General features: G+C 53.3%; 1 protein-coding gene across 2 annotated transcripts; it reads right to left on the minus strand.

Moving 5' to 3' along the window:
• Positions 1 to 1291: 1291 nt before the first annotated feature.
• Positions 1292 to 11447, minus strand: ZC3H12A (zinc finger CCCH-type containing 12A). Of its 2 annotated transcripts, XM_037827693.1 has the most exons (6): positions 11324 to 11447; positions 10037 to 10513; positions 4787 to 4926; positions 3705 to 3939; positions 3073 to 3179; positions 1292 to 2884 (listed from the first exon to the last, which is right to left on the minus strand). In XM_037827693.1, exons 2-6 carry the CDS (start codon positions 10477 to 10479, stop codon positions 2019 to 2021), a joined length of 1791 nt encoding a protein of 596 aa, XP_037683621.1. In that variant the 5' UTR covers positions 10480 to 10513; positions 11324 to 11447; the 3' UTR covers positions 1292 to 2018. The 2 variants fall into 2 exon arrangements, with proteins under 2 accessions (XP_037683621.1, XP_037683622.1); XM_037827694.1 differs by lacking the exon at positions 10037 to 10513 and having other exon boundaries at positions 11324 to 11363.
• Positions 11448 to 18994: the final 7547 nt, after the last annotated feature.

An 18994-nucleotide genomic window follows, 5' to 3' on the forward strand; every position in this document is an offset into this window, starting at 1 on the left:
AAAAACAAAATGTTTTATAAATAAGGCAGCATTTCTTCATACAAAGGAGGGTGGGATTAACAGGCAAAGGACACCTTGAAGAGTACTTTGCAAGGGGCTTTGAGTTGACATTTGCTGAAATTACTTCCGTATTGTGCATTGAGTCTGCCTTAAGTACAGGCTTCTAGAGAACGTTCAGGGTAAAGAACAAGGTGGGGGCCTCATGTGCAGGGGAATTGCCGATGTGGCGTTTTCTTCAACACACTGCACAGCTGCTCTGCGGTAAAGCAGTTTCTAAAAAAAAACACAGATACTATAAGAGCTTCACAAACAATAAGTACAAATTAGGTGAGATGTTCAAACTCTTAAAACTATTTTCTTCATTTTCCCCTGCTGATGGCGTTTGTGTGGGGATCACCTCACAGCCCAACCTTTCGCTTAAAACATTTGACATTCACACCCCATTTTTTCATCTGGAAAAAAAAAAGAGGAATGCATTCCCGCCTGGCCGCTTTCCTTCTAGGGTCCGGTGAGAAGGTAGAGATGGTGGACGAGGAGCCCTTTGAACACAGGCTCACAGAGTGACACTAGCCACCCCTCACCGAGCACTTGCTGTGTGCCAAGCCTTGGGTCATGCACTCAACACGGAATCCTGGCACCCACCCAGTGCCTGGTGCCATTATCATCACCATTTCATGGGTGAGGACTCTGGGACCAAGACCGGGTTGTTGCTTACCCCAAGGGACAGAACCAGCAGCAGAGCTAGTTCTTGCATTTGGGCCCAGGACTAACCCTCTTGCTCGGAGGTTAGCCTGCCTCCTGCGTCTGTCCACAGCCCTGGCATTGCTCTCCAGGTTGCTTCTGCCCAGCACTCCCTACCCCACTCTCCAAACCTGGGTCTAGAGCATGGCAATATCGGGAGGATGGGCAAGAGCCGAGTACCCAACGGCTCTCCCACACACTCCAAGCAATCTCGGAAGCCGCCTTCCCAGCCAGGTGGTTTCCCGTTCTCAGCAATTGCAACAGCACACAAAGGGCCATCTTGCCACCCCCTCACCAGGCTCCAGCCACAGGATTCCAAGCATCCTCCTCGACTATCAAGGCCCAGCTCAAAGATCAAGAAAGACGCTTCTGCCCCCCAGGGACCCAGGACTCCTGTAAAACTCTGAAACCTTCCTTCTGGAGAAAAGGTCAGCCAGCCAGCGTGGAGCAGCTTGCCTCAGGATGAAGGCGGGCCGGTGGCACACACCTGCTGAGCTCCCATCACCCAAAGGCCAGCTCAGCCCCCCACGTGCAATAAAGAGGTCATTTCTCAAGAGGTCTCATGTTTTACTTTATTGATGTGTTATAGGAGTTACAGACTTTCTAATTAAAATATATACCTGTATACACAAATACACACAGCCTGCCCACCCCTGGCAAAGGCAAGATGACTGAGTACAGAGGGAGGAGTCTTCACCCCCAACAGGGGCAATGGGGTAGGCAGAGTGGGGCAGGAGGTGGGTTATTAAGAAGCATTTTGCTTACTAACATGAAGCCTCGGGCCCGGCAAGAGCACAGATGAGGCCTCATTGGCTTAGAGGAGGGGCCCTTGGAGGGCAGGCACATGGTGCCCAACTGGCCAGCCAAGGCTGGCATCCCAGGGACGGGGCGGAGGTGGGGGGCCATGCACAGGGCTCCCAGCTCAGGTCTCTGCTCCCCTGCCTCCCTCCCCGTCCTCCGAGAGAAAAGAGGGTTTGGGCCTCAGCCACAGACCGACAGCCGTTACCGGCAGCGTCTCCTTAAAACTACAGAGATACAATGTGTATCAACAAGGTGATCGCTCCTGACCTACTTGGCAGACTTGAAAGAGATGCCACGTGGGCCAGAACCAATCCTACAGTATCTTTGGTTTGTGGGCTCCCTTCTGTACTTTAATTCTCCCTCTGCCCAGCAGCCAGTGTGGGCCTCGGGGTTGGGAAAGGGCTGCTCAACGGCCCAAAGCCAGCCTGGCGGCTCTCGGAGGCTGCAGGTGCTGCCCTTGTGTGTGCCAGGGCCAGCTACCCGCTGAGGTGCTGGGACTTGTAGGAGAGGATCTTGGCAGCCAGCTTCTGGGGGTCCAGGAGCTGCGGGTAGTGCCCCATCACAGCCTCCACCAGGTGTGGGGGGAAGACGCCGCACAGCTTGGTGTACACACTGGCCCGCTCCTTGGTGAGGCTGCCTGCCCCACCCCATGGGCCCCGGTCAGCCCCTGGGCTTTGCACGTGGGTCTCCTGGAGGACCGGGGTGGGTGGGGGCAGCTGGTACGGCTCCGACCAGTAATCTCGAGGTGGATAGGCGGGGGGCGGGGGCACATACTCAGCAGGGACGCTAAAGTGACCAGCACCCAGAGCCTGTCCAAAGGCAGAAAAGGCCGGAGTGGCTGGGAGCTCAGAGCCATAGGGGCCATAACTGGCGTACGGGCCCCGAGGTGGGCCCGGCTCGCCAGGGCCTCCTCCCCGAACCCCCCACAGTTCGGACATCTGGCTCTCCAGGGAGCCAATGCCCGAGTCCAGGCAGTCCTGGGAGGCGTATGGCAGCGAGTCCAGGGGCTGGGGGAACCAGTCTGTGGGCCCGAAGCTGCCACTGCTGGACGCGAGGCTCTTGCCTGCAGGGGCAAAGGTCTGTGTCAGACCTTCCTGGCGGGGTCCTGGGGACGCCCGGGCCCCCAGGTTCTTCCCCTCCAGGCCGCACGGCTCACCCTCAGTAGGCAGAGAGCCAGGCTGAGGTGAAGATGAAGGCTGTCGGCCGCTCTTGTCCTTGCCCGGGGCCCTGGGGGGCGAGAGACGGGCGTTGGCACGGAGCTCATCAGCCACGGAACGCTGGGGGCGGCTTGGCCGCTCCGGGTGGAAGAATCGGCACTTGATGCCATAGGTGCATTTCCTTCCTGGATGAGGAGATAAGGAGGACTCTCAGCAGGGGAGCTCCAGAACCAGAGGCAGGCGGGGATGGGGTTAGCATGGGAAACTTGGGGTTGGGGGTGGTCCCAAGAAGAACGCAGGGCACAGGCAGACTTAGGGGAGAGGGAAGGGGAGGATTGAGGAGGGCTATGGAGGGTAGGACTGGGCCTCTTACCATATGGGCAGGGCTGCTTCCTGTGCTCGGAGGCGAGTGGCTTCTTACGCAGGAAGTTGTCCAAGCTGGGCCCATGCCGGCCCAAGGGGTCATCAGGGGGCATGAACCTGCAGAGGGAGAACACAGCTCTCAGGAGGTGGGAGACACACAGAGCACTTCCAATTGCTGAAACAGTGCTCAGCAGGCAGAATATGAGAGCAGCTCCTAAAACTGGTGCCTGCCCTCCAGGACACCCCAGAACTGTTCCAAGCTCTTGGTGGGATGCCCCCAAGGTAGGAGAGGAGGATCCCCCAGTCTGGAAGGCCACAGCCCTTGGGCATCTTTAGGGCAACCCTCATGCTGGGAGCTCTGGGAAGCCGGCACCCTGAACACCCGAATCCAGAGCCTGCGTCCATGGCCCCGCTGGCCTCTGGCTGTCTGGGTGCCACGGGCCACATCCTATCACGAATACCACTGCTCCAGCTTGCAGGTTACACAGCATCCTGCCCAGCCTGGTCCCACCCTGATCCCTCTTGGCCGGTGAGATGCTCATCTCACTCGTATCCGAGGCCGCTGCCCCCATGGCCAGAGGACATATTTGGTTCCCCTTTGGGCCACAGAGGCCCATCCAGGCCCCCTGGGTGGGGACATACTTGTCGTTGACAAAGGAGTACATGAGCAGCCGCTCCTCGATGAAGCGCTTCCACTCCAGCCGCTCGCTCTGGAGGTCCCGGTACGTGTCGTTGGAGACCACAACCCCGTCGGACTCGAAGGCCAGCTTCACGATGAAGCGGTCGTCATAGCACACCACCCGCTTGCCACCCACTCGCCGCGATGGTGTGAATACCAGGATTTTCTTCTTCTCCAGCTCCCGCAGGATGTGCTGGTCTGGGGAGGGCGTGGGGGATGGAGGGTCAGTGCTCAGCCTGGGCTCCGGGGTGAGGCCTGCAGGGTTTTCGGCTGACCGAAAACCCAGAGCCTCTCTGGCAGGGCTGCACCTGCCACCCAGAATGGCTCCTAAGGACAGAGCTGGGCCTTCTCCTTTTCCCCTACTGGACATCAGATCTGTTCAAGCCAGACGTGGTCTGGGCTGCTGCTTTTCCCCAGCCTGTCCTAGAGGAGTCTGTGAAGGAACCCCAGGTTGAACTGGGGGGTGGCAGAAGTGCCTTGGTTCTGTCCCCTGCCTAGCCTAGAAGAGGCAAGCAGACCCCAATAGGCAGGGGCCATGTGTTCTGGAGCCAGCGGTCCCAGTCTACTTGCCCCAGAACTGTCTTTACTTCCAAAGGTCGGGGGTCCTTGTTCTAAGAACAATGCCAACAGCTGACATCTGTGCCAAGCTCTCTGCTAAGCACTTAGCCTAAGGATTAACTCATGTAATCCTCGCCACAACCCTGTTCTTTCTCATTTAACAAATGAGGAGCAAGTGGCTCAATCATTCGCCCAGGGTCACAGAGCCAGAAAGGGACAGAGCCAGGATTCAAACCCTGGCAGTCTTGGCCCAGAACCCAGAGGCTTAGCCACGGTGCTACCCTGCCTCTCGGCCACTGGGCAGGCTGAGGGAGTGACCCACCCGGAGGACGAGGCTGGCCCAGTGTTTGGAGGCAGAAGGCAGGTTGCTGAGGACAGAAAAGCTGAGATCTAGAAGTTGCCAGTCACACCCGAAGGGTCTCTCCTGGGGACAACCAGGGCTCCTGGGGCAGTGTGAGGCCATGCCATCTCCAGAGGTACCACTCACCTGTGATGGGCACGTCGGGCCGAGGCTGCTCCTTCCTCCAGGAGGGCACAAATACTGTGATGTCCGTGTGGCCCCGCTCCAGAAACCAGTTCACGGCCAGCAGGATGCCCTGGCACGAGAAGACCTCCTTGTTGCCGTGGCTGGAGGGAGAGGAGAGACAGGGTCAGCTCGCCAGGGTGGCCAGCCCTCTGCCGCCCAGGCCTGCCCTGTTGCTGAGGAAGCAGCAGGCTCAGCCCACCATGCTCTGGCTGTGGAGCCCCCATGGCCTCCCTTCCTTGCCCTGGTGCCCGGCTGGTTCCCACAGCGCCTGGGATGGCCTTGGCAGGGACTTTCCCTGAGGTTCCATCTCCTGAAAGTGAGGAAACACCCAGGAATCTGGCAGCACCCGCTCCCCACGGAGGGGGGAGGGTCAGGCCACTTGCACCACACCTGGGGGTGGGGGAAAGGCGCCCGGAGAGTTCTGGTTCCTGCCCCACCCTGGGAAGCTGCTGGGACCACGGGGACACGGGCGCCCGGCCTGAGTCACCACCTCACCCCTCGCGCTTGCCGGCAGTGCCGCCGAGTGGGGGCGGGGGAAGCACCCGAGCTGCCAGACCGAAGAGAAACCGGATTGTTCCAGATTAAAGTTCAGTCCTCAGGCCAAGGGGAAGGGGCCAGTGATTCCAACCTTAAACACGGGACAGGAAGTGACAGAGTGCAGGAGGCGCTTTGGGGCATCTCACTTTGAAAGTGAAAGGACACTGCTTTTCCTCTCAAGACTGCCAATTCCCCCAAATGCCTACACCAGTGGTAGGGTGTTCTCCTTAGCCCTCGCGAGGAGGCGGAGACCGAGGTGGGTGGGGGTGGGAGGGCTGGTTCAGGAAGACATGGGGTAGAGGGCAATTGAGGGGGGGGGAGAGTCTGTTAGTAAGGAAACAGGGAAGCTGGGAGAGGAGGCGTCCGCCCCCCTGCCGCCTTGGTCTGCTGCCCACCACCTCCCCCTTTCCATATCTGGCAGGTTCCAGCAGACAGCCATGCGGGACTCGTAGGCTGCTCTGGTTCTCACTTCCTCTATCTGAAAAAACGGGTCTGCATCTTCCTTAGAAAGGGCCAGTGTCAGTGGGAAAGGCTTCCTGTTTGCTTGAGGTGAAACAGTCCAGCAAAGTGGAGTTTCCAACCTAGATTTCCTGGGAGTTGAGGGTGAGAGGAGAACAGGGAGGCTTGGGGCTTCCTGGAAACACTGGGTGGTATGGAAGGGTCCCTGGGCAGGCTGGAGCTCAAGGGGGCCAGCTGGGCTCCCTCCCCAGCCCCTCACTGCCCCCCTCGGTGAATAACTCAGACTCCTATTTGGCAAATAAAAGAATAAACGTTACGCAAAAGAGGCAAGTCCATGACCGACCACATCCTGTGAGCCGCTTCAGGGGGGTGATAGCTGGAGCCCCAAGAGAAGTTAGAGAGGAAGGCAGGGCACCGAGGCCGTTTGGGGGGTGTGGGGGGTGAGATGGGGGCTCCAGGGTCTGAAGGTCTTGGTAAATTGTAAGGGAGGCAGAGTCCAGCCGTCAGGAAGCAGCTCTTCCCTGGCTGTCAGCCCCACTTTTAATAAAAGTTAACATTTACAGAGAGCTGGAGCCAGGCCCTGTTCTGAGTGCTTAATATTTAGTCTCCAACAAGCCTATGAGGAGGGTGCGATTATCAGCCTCTTTCCCCTTGTTTCAGATGAGAAAACTATAGTCCAGGGAGGGTAACTCAGTTGCCAGGACTGCAGGGGAGGTGGGGCAGAGATGCACTACACCTGCTGCTGCCCAGGCAGGTGCCCTTCCAGGTACAAACCCCGCACCTGGGGAAGGAGCAGGGAGTTAACGGGCACTGAGCATCCACCGGCGGCTGGGCACATCACAAACCTCCTTGTCTCACCCTTACAAGGACTGTCACAGTGAAGGAAACCAACCTGTCACCCGGCTGGTGGTAAGAAAGATACTTAAACCCAAACCTGGGGCCACTGGGTGGCCCTTCTGTTCCTGACAGCAAAACCTGGAATTTATTTGGAAGAAAAGAGCTCCCAAACTTGAGTGTGAACCAGGGCACAAGTGTCCAGAGAGAGGGGCAGGCTGGAAACAGGAGAAAGGAGGCATCTCACAAATTCCAGCTCCTCCTTCAGGAGCCAGGTACAGTGCCACAGCCTCTGAGAAGCCTGGATGGGGCAGGTCCCTGGCCTGTGTCTTCACAATACCTAGTGCTTCCCCCATCCCAGGACCTCTTCCCGAGGCCTTCTGCTCTGTCTCCCTCTGGGCTGTCTGGCCTGGCTCCCCCTCCCCATCTCAGGTGTGCAGGCCGCACATGCACCTACCTGCCTCCCTCTGTACACATGCATGTACACACAAATACCTCGTCCTGGGCCACCGTCTTCAAGCCTTGGGATGGAATGGGATGCCAGGGCTTCCGGGGCAGTGTACTGCCTCCGGGCACCACAAACCTTGGCTGGGGACAAGTCTGTTCTCAGCAGCACCAGCCTCCGGAGTATTCCCTCAGCAGGTAGTCAGAGCCCTACTTTTTTTTTTTTTTTGGGGGGGGTGGCGAGTTCCTGAATTTTTATTTATTTATAGGATAGGCTTTCTCCAAGACTTTTTTTACATAGAAGTAATCCATGCACCTGGTTTTAAAAAATAACAAACTACAGAAGAGCCTAAAAAGTTTCACTTCTCCCTAACTCATACTCCCTCACCCAAGAAAAATTTTTTCTGCAAACTTTCAACAGATTTTAATGCATATTTTTCATATAGATCCATATATGTATATAGATGATATAGATAACATAGATTTACTTCATTTTTAAAAGCTGCAAAAACATTCCACTGTATAGAATTGTCATAATTTATTCGACTAGCACCCTATGGCTGGATATTGTTTAGCTAGAGTGATTTTTTTTTTCTTTGCTATAACAAACAATGCTCCAGAGAATATCTTTGTAAGTATACTTTCTTTATAGGATACATTCCTAGAAGGAGAAATACTGAGTCAAGGATATGAAAATTATATACGTTTATAAATCCTGCCACATTTCCTCCCAAAGAGATTCAACCAATTTATTCTTCCAGCAGCAGTATATGAGTTTACCTGTATCTTGTTACCCTTACCGATACTAAAAAGTTTTATCAACCTGTAACTTTTGCAGAGCCCTACTCTCAAGTCGAGCCCAGACACCATCCTCCTAGGCCTGGAGCTTAACTTCAGTCCCTCTCACCTAGGGGTAGAGGAAGCCCTGCTGGCAGAGGAAAGCCACACACCCTCCCACCCCACAGCAGTCCTGCTGGCCCAGAAAGTCAGGACCCCCGTCCTGGCTAATGCAGACGCTGATGTGAGCGTGCGGGAGACTCCAGCCCCAGGGCAGAAAGCAGGCCCAGGATCTCCAGGTGAGAGGAAAGAGCTGCCCTGGCTAGGCCCGGCAAGTGGAGAAAAATTCCCTTAGAAGGAAACAGAAGGTGAATTTCCCCACGATTTGCATATAGTGGGGGCTGGCCCGCCTGCCTGCCCTTGAGGGGGAGGGGGCAGCAGGGCAAGAACCAAGAAGCAGCTGAGACAGGAAGTTTGAGGCTGGAATTCCCCTCCTGCCACGGCCCCAGCTTAGAAACCCCCGGCGGCTCTACCCTCTACCTCTTGGGCGGCTCTGCCTCCTGGGGCACCTGTTCCTCTGCACCCCCCACTTTACCCCCCCCCCTCCCTCCCAGGCCCCTCCTCCTTCTGCCGGGATACAAACACACACAGCACATGGCCATGGCGGCCTCAAGGGCTCAGCTGCTCCCAGCCCAACCCCTCAAAGGAAGGAGACAGACCTGCCCCAGCTCCGTGGCCAGGCACCCACTGCTGGAGCCTGAAAAGAGACCAAAGGGAGCTCTCAAAGCACAGGCTGTGACCAACTGCCCCCTGGCATATCGGAGCCAGTTTTTCTCAACCTGTCTCCCAGGTTCAGCCCATTTCAGAGACGAGAAAACTCAAGTGGGTGTCAGTAAGAGGAGGACTCACCAGCAAGTGGGCAGGGCCGAGGCCAGGAGCAGCCGGAAAGCAGACTTGCCCCAGCTGGGCTGGGAGTGGGAGGGGCCCAGTGCTCCCGGGGGCAGAGGCTGACGTCACGCCCGCCTCAGACAGCCCACCTGGGAGATCCCTCAGGGCAGCCAGGGAAGGAGCCTTCTCCCACCCCCCCACCCCTGGGTCTGGGGTCTCCCAATCCACCCCAACAGGAACTTTTCCTTGTGAGAGATCCACCCAGCCCTGACTCACGCCTGGAAAGGAACTGGGAGAAAGCAGGGCCAGAGGGCGGGGCCTGGAGCAAAGGGAGAGAAGTCTGGGCTCCCTGGGGCCAGCCGTGCCTCGCCCTCTCCCCTACCCCAGCCTGCTCCCTGTGAGAGCCTGTGTCAGCTGGGTGCGGTGGGGGGCCCTGGGAGTTAGTGGGGCTGAGTCCTGGTGCTGGCCAGGGGCACTCCATAGAGCCTAGGCCAGCCCAGGTGGCTCCAGCTGAACCAGAGGGACCCAAGTCACAGCTCATTTGAAGCCAGAGCAGCAGACCACTCACCCAGTGACAGAGTCAGATCTGGCCTCGAGGGTCACTCCCACTCACAGCCACGAAGGCCCCAGCAGCTGGGCCTGCTTACAAGGGAGCCCAGGTCTGGGACAAGGAGGTCCCAGAAGCCCCAGCCCCCAAATAACAACAGCAACTCCCACGGCTCACTGAGAGCTTACAAGTCGCCAGGCTCTGTCACTGCTCTCTCAGCAGCCACCTGAGAGGCGGGTAGTGCTGTTCTCTTACAGAGGAGAGAAGGCTTGGGCAGGTTATGGGGCTGGTTCCTACACGAATGAGCTGGGATTCAAACCCAGGCAACCTAGGGCTGGAGCCACAGTTTAATCCATTAGAGGATACTGCCTCACATTACAGGGGTGGCACTGAGACTGGGAGTGGTGGCACTCAGGGAGAGACCTGTAGCACCAGGTGACCTCTGGAGACAGAATGACCTGGGTTCAAATCCTCACTCTACCACTTGGCAGTAGTGTGGGACTGTGGGCAAAGCCGTTGTGCCTCCATTCAACATTCCTAACGAACCCACTTCAAGAAACTGGGAGGATTAAGTGAAGACTAAGGGAGCTCACCGGCACAAGGCAGGGCCTCAGACCAGTGTTCAAAAAGCCGTCAACCCCTCCTTGAAGGCTGCTCTCCCAGGGACATGTGGCCACCTCATCTGGCTACTGGCCATGAGTCTTGGTCACAGAAGCGACACTTACCTCATGGCCACGTTGCTCCCGTCAATGACCACGGGCCTCAAGTCGCTGCCATCCTTTTCCTCCTCAGGGGGCGAGGTCTCCAGAGTGGGAGCCTTGGCAGTACCCCCGCCCCGTGGGATCAGAGGGACCTGGGGGCAGGGGTCTGGCAGGGCCTGGCGCTCCCGCTCGGCAGCTGACCCGTGTTTCACCAGCTCGCCCAGCACCGTGTTGGTGTCCGCATGGACCCCTAGCTTCTGCAGAACGCTGTGGATCTCAGCAGAAGAGTAGCCCAGCTTCCTGAAGAAATCCACCTTCATCTGCAGTTCCACAGCTGATGCCTCTTCAACGGGGGGATCCTGGGCTGGTTCGGGGGTTCCCTGCCAGCTGTGGCTGTCCCCATGTTCCCACAAACTCATGGTGGGGTTGGCTGCCTGGATGGGCCTCTCTCCACAGGGGGCACTCATAGCTCAGGCTCCTGGAAGGTACCTGTCCCAGCTCCTGTAGGACAACCACAAGGGTCAGGGATGGGAAAGGAGGCTCGCTCCCACCTCTCCTGCCCCTGCGACCCACCATCCAGCAGGAGTGCCGGACAGACCCTTCTTCAACTGTCAGGAGTTCTCCCGGATACGGATTATCATTCCCATTATATGAAAGAGGAAACTGAGGCAAAGAGACCTTAAGAAATTGCTCAAGGCCAAACAGCTGTTAACTGGTGGCCCGAGGATGTGAATTTAGGCATTCTAACTCCACCTTCCCAATCCACCCCACCCCCGCGTCAACCCAGGGACACAGAAGGCCGCGGGGGCCTCGGAGGACCTCGCCGCGCCCCCCACAGCTGCGGGGCGGGGCTTTCAGAGGGAAATCTGGGGTTGGAAGTGCGCTGGGAGGCCGGGGGCTTCCCCTGAGGCCTCCGCCTCCGCCCACCCGCCCCGCGCTCGGTGCCAACTGCGCTGGGCCGGCAGGGCCCGCGGCCGCGCTCCCTGGCCCGCGGAGGGGAAGTTTCCGGGGCGACCCACCGGGGAGAAAAGTTGCTGGGAAACTTTGGTTGGCCTCCGGTGACGCGGAGGCTGTCCCGGCCGGGAGACCCGCGCTCGCTCGGCTCCCCAACCCGGGTCTGAGTCCCCTAACCAGGGTTTCCCCAACTTGGGCTAAGTTGGACGGGGTCCTGAGCACTGACGAGCCCGAGCCGGGGGTTGACTGCCCCACGCCCTTCCCCCTCCGATGGGACCCACCCCGAGCCCTCCCCGCGCCCCTCCCTCCGGTCAGACCCCAAGGCCCGCGCCCCCCTCCCCGCCGCGAGCGCCTCACCGCGCCGTGCGCCAGCCGCGGGCAGCGGCGTCTCCATGGGGCCGAGTCCCGGAGGCGCGGCCGGCGGCGCCTTTATACGGAGCGGGTGGGCGGGCAGGTGGCGTTAAGGTCGGTGACGCGGAAGCGGGGCAAAGGAGGCGAGAGCCGGTCGCGGGAGGAGGCGGGCGGGAGGGGGCGGAGCGGCCACCGCCCCTTCCTGCTCCGCCCCCCGCCCCGCCCCGCCCCGCCCGGACCGCCCGGCCCCGCCCCCGCCGGCCCATTGCGCCGAGCGCGGGGTTGGCAGTGGGGACCCGGGCGGGCGCGGCGGACGCAGGCGGAACTGGAGGCTCTGGGACGGAGCCCCTTCCCGGTGCCCCGGGGTGATGAGACTGGGAGGGAAGGAGTGCATGACCCACAGGCGTAAGGTAAGCACCGGCCGAGCCAGGTACACGCAGCAGTGTCAGGTACTGACTGACCCAGGTGCGTACAGCGTTACAAAGACGGGTCCAGCCGCGTCTGTTCAGATCTAGAAACACTCGACAGGCACAGCTCGACTGAGAGAAGTGTACTCAGATACGCTCCCATAGACGAAAGTACAGCCAGGTACATATTAAGTGAATCACATACACAGGTAGGTCCCCGCATTATTGGAGATAAGTGCATAGTTATTAAAACCGGTACACCCTGACAGGCACTTTTCAGATTGAGACGGGAACACTCCACAGATACACCCTGACTGAAGCAGGTACACAGAGGTGGAGCCACACCCAGGCTAGGTAGACTTTTTCTGAATTAAGTACCGGTTTAGAAAGGCAGGCACAACCAGCAGATACACGAGAACTGAAGCGGAAAACCAGCAAAGATAGGTGCATTTACACCATGTCACAGAAGATTGTTATTTTCCACTAGCTACAAAACTCAGACCCCCCCCCCCCCACACACACACACACACTGGAGGCAATACCAATCACCTCCTGGGGATGCTTTTAGGTCCCCGGGTCTATTGGTCACGACCCCTCACATAAAGAGCACAGCACTTTACAGTATCCACCCATGGGCTTAGATGAGGGAGGTAGATGTTATTATGATCATTTTACTGATGAGAGGACAAATTCAGTAAAGGCTAAATTGCCCCTGCTAGAAAAACATTGAACCCCACGCGATCAGAAGTTTCTATTCCAGTAAACCAGTTGCCACCTCAGCCACTTTTTTAACCACCAGTGACCTGGGACAGAGAGGAGACTCTCTAAGTGGGTGGGTAGGGTCTGGCAACTGCCCTCAAGAGGCTTCCTGTGTGTGTGTGTGTGTTTGTGTGTGTGTGAACACACAAGCTAGAGGATAAAGCTTCTGCAGTGCTATCAGCTCACTTTGCACATGGGACAACTGAGACCCAGAGAGCCAGAGCACTCAAAACTGAATTCTTACTGTGTGCCAGTACTTTCCATGCATCTCTGCCTTATCGTAGGCATGTATCCTATGAAGTATGCATTAGTATTGCAGTCAAGTTTTGTTTTTATTGTAAAAGGCACCATATTACAACTATATATGTACAGATTAAGGAATTACAGTAATAATAAAACGTCTGTGTATTCATCACCTAACTTAAAAAAAAAATAGACCAGAACCAGTACCTCTGAGGTCCTCTGGGTCTCCCACCCCCCACCCCCACCAATTCAACCTCCTCCCGCATCCTGAAGAACTGACTGCTTTCCTTAATTTTGTTTTAATTTTACTAATCATACCCTTGGTTTTCTTTTAGTTTTACCAGCTTTGTATGGCTTCCTAAATAATATATTGTTTTGTTTTGCTTATATAAATGGAATCATTCTATAGTTTTGTGACTTCTTTTTGTCACACATTGTATTTTTTAAGAATCCATCTCTTGTTTTCTATGTAGCTGCAATTCATTTATTTTACTACTGAATAATATTCCATTTTATGACTATCCATTCTCCTGCTGTTGGATGTTTGGGTCATTTCTAGTTTTTTGTTTGTTTTGTTTTGTTTTGTTGCTATCACAAAGAGATATTCTTGTATGTGTCTTAATGGACTTGTAGAGTTGAGGAAACTGAGGCTCAGAGATTCAGAAAAGTGAAGAGACTTGCCCACGGTCATGGAGCTAGTGGAGCTGCAATTCTCACAGCTGTCTCCAAGGCAAGCTGTCTCCAGGTCTACACCTGCTGGTTCCAGGAGGCTATGGGAGACCCCAGAGAGGACACAATGTGCATTTCTAACCAGGTCCTGAGGCTGTTCCTTTAGGCTGGCCTGACCTGGCCTAGCCCAGTCCCTGTTTTGTTGCCTGATCAACTTTGAAGACGGCCAAGTGTCCCTTCCTCTGTGCCCCCTCTGTGCCTGGAAGGCTGAATTGAGAGGGGACACAAGCCCCCTACCATATGCTAGCCCACTGGCAATGGTGGGCACCTCCCACGCATCACAGCCACTCCAGTGGGGCTCTGGACACTCTGTATGTCTAATACGCACAACAGCCTCCTATAGAGGAGGAGAAGAGCTCAGTGACATTGAGCCTGTATTCATTGTAGTAACTACCTTGTCGATGGTAAAGTAACGTGTTCAGGTTAATAGTAATCATGATTAATCAACCGCAGTAACAATACCTCACATTTATAGGGTGGTCAGTAAGTGGCAGGTACTTTACCAAATGCCTGGCAGACGCTTCTGTGCCTTTGCATATGCTTTTTCCTCTGCTCTGAGTGCCCTCCCCTCCTTTCCTCCCTACTGCTGCCTGCTTGGCCAACTCCATTCATCTTTTTGATGATGTCACTGCCTCCACGAGGCCTGCCGTGAATCACACAACTCCCTGCCCTCCCAGAGGGAGCCACAGTCTCGCTCTCTTCCGGCTCAGGAAAGCAGCTCCTTCCAGAGAAGCTGGCTGTCATCTGCAGCACCCAGAGCTGCTCTGGGAAACCCTTGCTCTACTTCAGCTGGATTTTGCTAACCTTGACCCCAGTCCCCCGGAACCCTCTGAAGTCTAATGATGCACCTCCCCCTCTTTCCTGCCTGTTGCCAACGGCAGGGTTGCCAACTTCCTTCCTGGAGCTACCTGCCCTTCTGCCACCTGCCCCATACCTGGCCAGCCTGGGCGAGGTCTGAAGAACTCCAGGACTGGAAACTCCCTGCAGGAGGTGGGAGGCTGGAGAGGGAAGGGCCTCTGGAATCACCTTTGCCTCCACTTGCTCTTTGGGCAGCCCAGGGCAGGGATGGAAAGGGTGGGTCAGCTGCCCTGTGCCTTCACAAAGTGGCACTGGAGGCGATGGTCACATTCAACAAGGCTTCTTGGAAGCAGACGTAGGACCAGGCCCCTCCTTTGTTTTGAGGCTCCTGAAATATTTTAAAAATGTTTGTCAATGCAGGGCTAGAAAAATCAAGGTATGTTTGAAATCATAATTGAACAAATTAACTCTTTTCATCAACTGCAGCACAATATATTTGGACTATTGACAGTCTAATTGGAGGATTTGCTTTAAAATATGTGATTTCCTTGAAGAAATGGCTGATTCTAGGGCTGGGGCAGGGGAAAGATGTGCCCTGGAGCATTTTATAGTTCCAGAGAATAAGGAAGTGCTTAGACGCAAAAGGATGGGGCTTGTTGAAGAGGCCACAGGAACCAAAAGAGCTCTCAATGGTCAAAGCTGGAGCCAACAGAGCAAAAAAAAATAATGTAGTATTGTGTTATAACCCAAGGTGTAAAATAAATATCCATGAGTCCATACGGATATAAATTATTGAATAAATAAATAAATTAAGGAGAAGGGACAACTCTTCCTTACAGAAGAATTCTACGGAATATACATAGAAGCTCCCCCATCTAGGAGGTGGAGCTTAAGTCCCCCTCCTCCCCTTTAGTGTAGGCTGTACTTAGTGACTTGCTTCTAAATAATAGAGCAGGGGATGGGAGAAAATAGTCTCTTTACGGTGGAGGAATCTGGCAGACACCACCTTAACCAAGTGATCAAGATCAACATCAGTCATGCAGATATCACGGGTCCCCTAATTGGATATGATGAGAGGGGTATCTTGTTTCTGAGCTATTCTTTACAAAACCCTTGAAAAATAAGGAAAGATGAAAAGGGTCACAGACCAGAGGAGCTGTGGAGCCACGCTGGCTAAATGCGACATGGTAACCTGGGTTGGATCCTGGAACAGAAAGTAAGTACAATGGAAAAACTGATAAAATCCAAATAAACTCTGGAGTTAACAGTAATGTACCAATATTGTTTTTTTTTTAGTTTTGACAAATATACCACAGTGATGTAAGATGATAACATTAGGGGAAAATGAAAGTGGGTGTGGGGTTTATGGGAACTCTCTGTACTGTCATTGGAACTGTTCTGTAAATCTAAAATTATTCCAGAATAAAAGTTTATTTGAAAAATCATATACATGTATTTACAATTTCATGGGCCGTACAGGTGGTGTGGTTCAGTATTGGGGCCAAATGTCTTTGTTTGGGCCTCTTGTTGTGAATATATCCTGTGACTGAGTGTGATCCCATTTGGAATTAACATTCAAAGTCTAAATTTGGGGCTTTATTGTCTAGGGGACCCAGGCCAGGTGCCCCTCCTGCCTCCCCTCCTCCCTCAGCCTCCATTTCCCCCCAGCTTCCCCTGCTCCCTTGAATGCTAGTATTCCAGACAGTTAGAGCTGGAAAGCCCTGTAGAGATGGCTTAGCCCCATCCCTTTGTTTTATAGCTAGGGAGACAAAGCCACTTCAGCGAAGGGGCCAGAGAGAATTCTGCACAGCTCTGAGGATGTGAAGAGGGCTTGGGTTCCCAGTATGGGATTGACACTCCCTAATCTGAGGACATGGCTTTGGTGATATACTAGAAGTTGCTAGAGGACTCGGGTTCTGGAGACTTGGGGACTGAGCTGGGGTGGGCACGCCTCCCTTCTGATCTGGTAGGATGGAGGGGTCTGCCTTGTCCCCAGGGTTCCTGCTGCCTTCCTCATTGACCTGTCCACACTGAACTATAAGGATGTGAGGGGATGACTGTCGTCTCCCCACCCAACTAGGACTCTGGGAGACTCTGCACGGTGCTCCTGGCACAGCACCTGGCATGGATAAATGCTTGGTGAGTCAATGCATGAGAGAGCTGGGGTGGTTTGGGCTGTTTTGCCGAGTATGTCTCTCTTGCATCCTCTTTGCCAAATCCAGCTCATGAATGTCTCCTGTATCTGAAAGGGACGGTCATAGACCTGAGAATTCAGAGGTAGAAGGGAGTTTTGAGGTCCAAGCTCAATTGAGCCATCTATGGAGATTCAGGGAGTGGAGAAGTAGAAGTTGAATGCAGATGACCTTGCAAGTAGGCCAGGTTTAACCCCAGAATCACGTGTTTGTGAGGGGCTGGGATGACATCTCATGTGGTCAGTGTGGTCATGCCGTGATGGGTGGTCACAGTGAACACCTTGTAAGACCCTGGAGCTCACTGATGTGCAGCTCACATGCTGCCAGAAGTTCTGAAGGGCAGTTAGGAGTATCACTGGCTAATAAATGTGCCATAGTTGATTTGCTGGTTGTCTCTCCAGCACCCTTTGCCCAACTCTATCTTCCTAACAAGACTGGGAATTTCCAGCCATGTGATCTGGGTAGAAATGACCCCATTCCAGAGGTGGGGCCTAATTGGCTTAAGGAAATCAGGATATCTCATTCTCCGGCTCATAGTAATTGGTTAGGAGAAGGCACATGACCCAAATCAAGTCAAACAGAGTTAATGAGTTTCAATTCTGGCTCTTTTCTTTGAGCTAACTAGGAAGCAAACTCTTTGTTTTCTTGCTAATCACAAATGAGGAAAGCAAGTAGTGCCAGGAGCTTCTGGCAGCTGTCTTGTGTCACAGAAAAGGAGGTAGAGCCAAGAAACTGGCAGGTTCTTGGTGCAGCTGCTGGATCAAGCCTTGCCTGAAGTTATCCCTAATTCCAGACTTTTCAGTTATGTAAACCTATAAATTCTGTCACTAACAACCAAAAATTTCCTTTATAATGGTAACAATAATTACTTATTAATTATTAAGTACATAAGGATTATTTAAACATAATTTAGGAGAGAAAATCTTACAAAATATGAGGTCTGTAGGATGGTTTGGAAATAAAGAAACACTTTGTGGTAAAAAGGTCAGCAAACTGCTGATCTAGTTCAAGCTTTGCCATCTGGCACGTGGTAAAACTAACGCCCAGAGAGATCATGAGACTTGCCCACGGTCTTATAGCTGCTTAGCAGGGGCTCCTGACTCTCAGTCCAATTCTTGATGCTCAATGGTAATAATTGGAATGCTTGAATTTCTGGGCATTCCCAGTGAAATCATCACTACACTTTTTTCTCTCTCCTCTCTGTTTTCCAAGAGTTGGAAGGAACAGCAGTAACTCTCTTCAATGTGTAAATAGGGAGGCAGAAGCCCAGAGAGGCTCAAAGATTTGCCACACAGCAAGGTAGTGGTAGAACTGGCCCCAGAGCCCATATATCCTGGATATCATTTAGAGTTTGGCCCCCTCTAGCCCACGCCTGGAGTCAGCTACCTCTGCCTCCATTAGGGTCGGAGGAAAGATTAGGGGCATGGTGGGCTCCCTACTTCTGGTCTGCCTTTTTAACTGCTGAGTGATTAAAGAGGACTTTCTGGAAATGCCTAGGGCTAAGGAAATGTTTGTGGGCTCTGGCAAATGGATTCCTTCCCCCAACCTTAAGAAAACAAAAGCTACAATGCTCAGCGAATGCTTCGGATAATTCTGTTGCCAGAGCCTCCAAAAGGGAGGACATGTGCATGAGATTCTGGCTTCACAATCCATTTCACCCCATCTTTGACACCTCCCCAACCCTATCCCCAAAACTTCTATGGCTCCCCAACATTCCAGCAGCTCAGGGTTGGTATGTATAGCTTCACAGATGGTGCACTGCACAATTTGGATTATGATCTGAATGGCGCCCCCGGGAGTTGTGCAGTTCACGGCTTGCACAACCATACATGGTGAGCGTAGGCTGCATTTCTCAATATTTTTGAACGCTCAAATCCTTTTCACAGCAATTGATGACCTTGCAAACACTTTTATGAATAAAAAAATAATTTCTTCATTTTTGCAAGATAAAATATTTTGAGAACAGTTGTTTTGTTTTAGACCAGTCTGTATTTAATGCAATATTTAATGATTCATTATTTTTAAAGGTGACTTTTGATCCTTTTCTACTTACTAAATGGTGACTACTGTTAAATATAATTTAAATTAATTTTATGAGGAAAACCAAGGTTTAGGGACAAATGAGTTAAAAATAATTTGTCAGGCTTGTTTTGGGGACTGTATGTATATGGAAATTATTATTATAGATTGAAATTTAACTACATGCCATGAATTAAAAAATAGATGTACTTTCAGTAGATGGGGTTTAGAACTCTTGCATTTTGTGCTTCATTTTTGTGATTTATTTAGTTATTTTAAAAACAATTTTTGCATTTTCTTTCTAAATGAAGAGATAAGAGAGAAGATATCATCTCCTCCAATAACCCATTTCAGGTATGAAAGCTGTTATTTCCAAAAGATGAAAAGCTAAAATGGCTATATTTTCTCTAAAAAGTGTTGGGTTTTGAAGTACTAGAGACATCTTGATGTTATACGTAAGATTTTTTTTTTGAAATGGTTATACATAAACAATGTAAAATGTTCAAAAGGCACAGATGTATTTGTAGTAG

This window comes from Choloepus didactylus, chromosome 2, assembly GCF_015220235.1.
Source record: "Choloepus didactylus isolate mChoDid1 chromosome 2, mChoDid1.pri, whole genome shotgun sequence".
Lineage (NCBI taxonomy): Eukaryota > Metazoa > Chordata > Mammalia > Pilosa > Megalonychidae > Choloepus > Choloepus didactylus.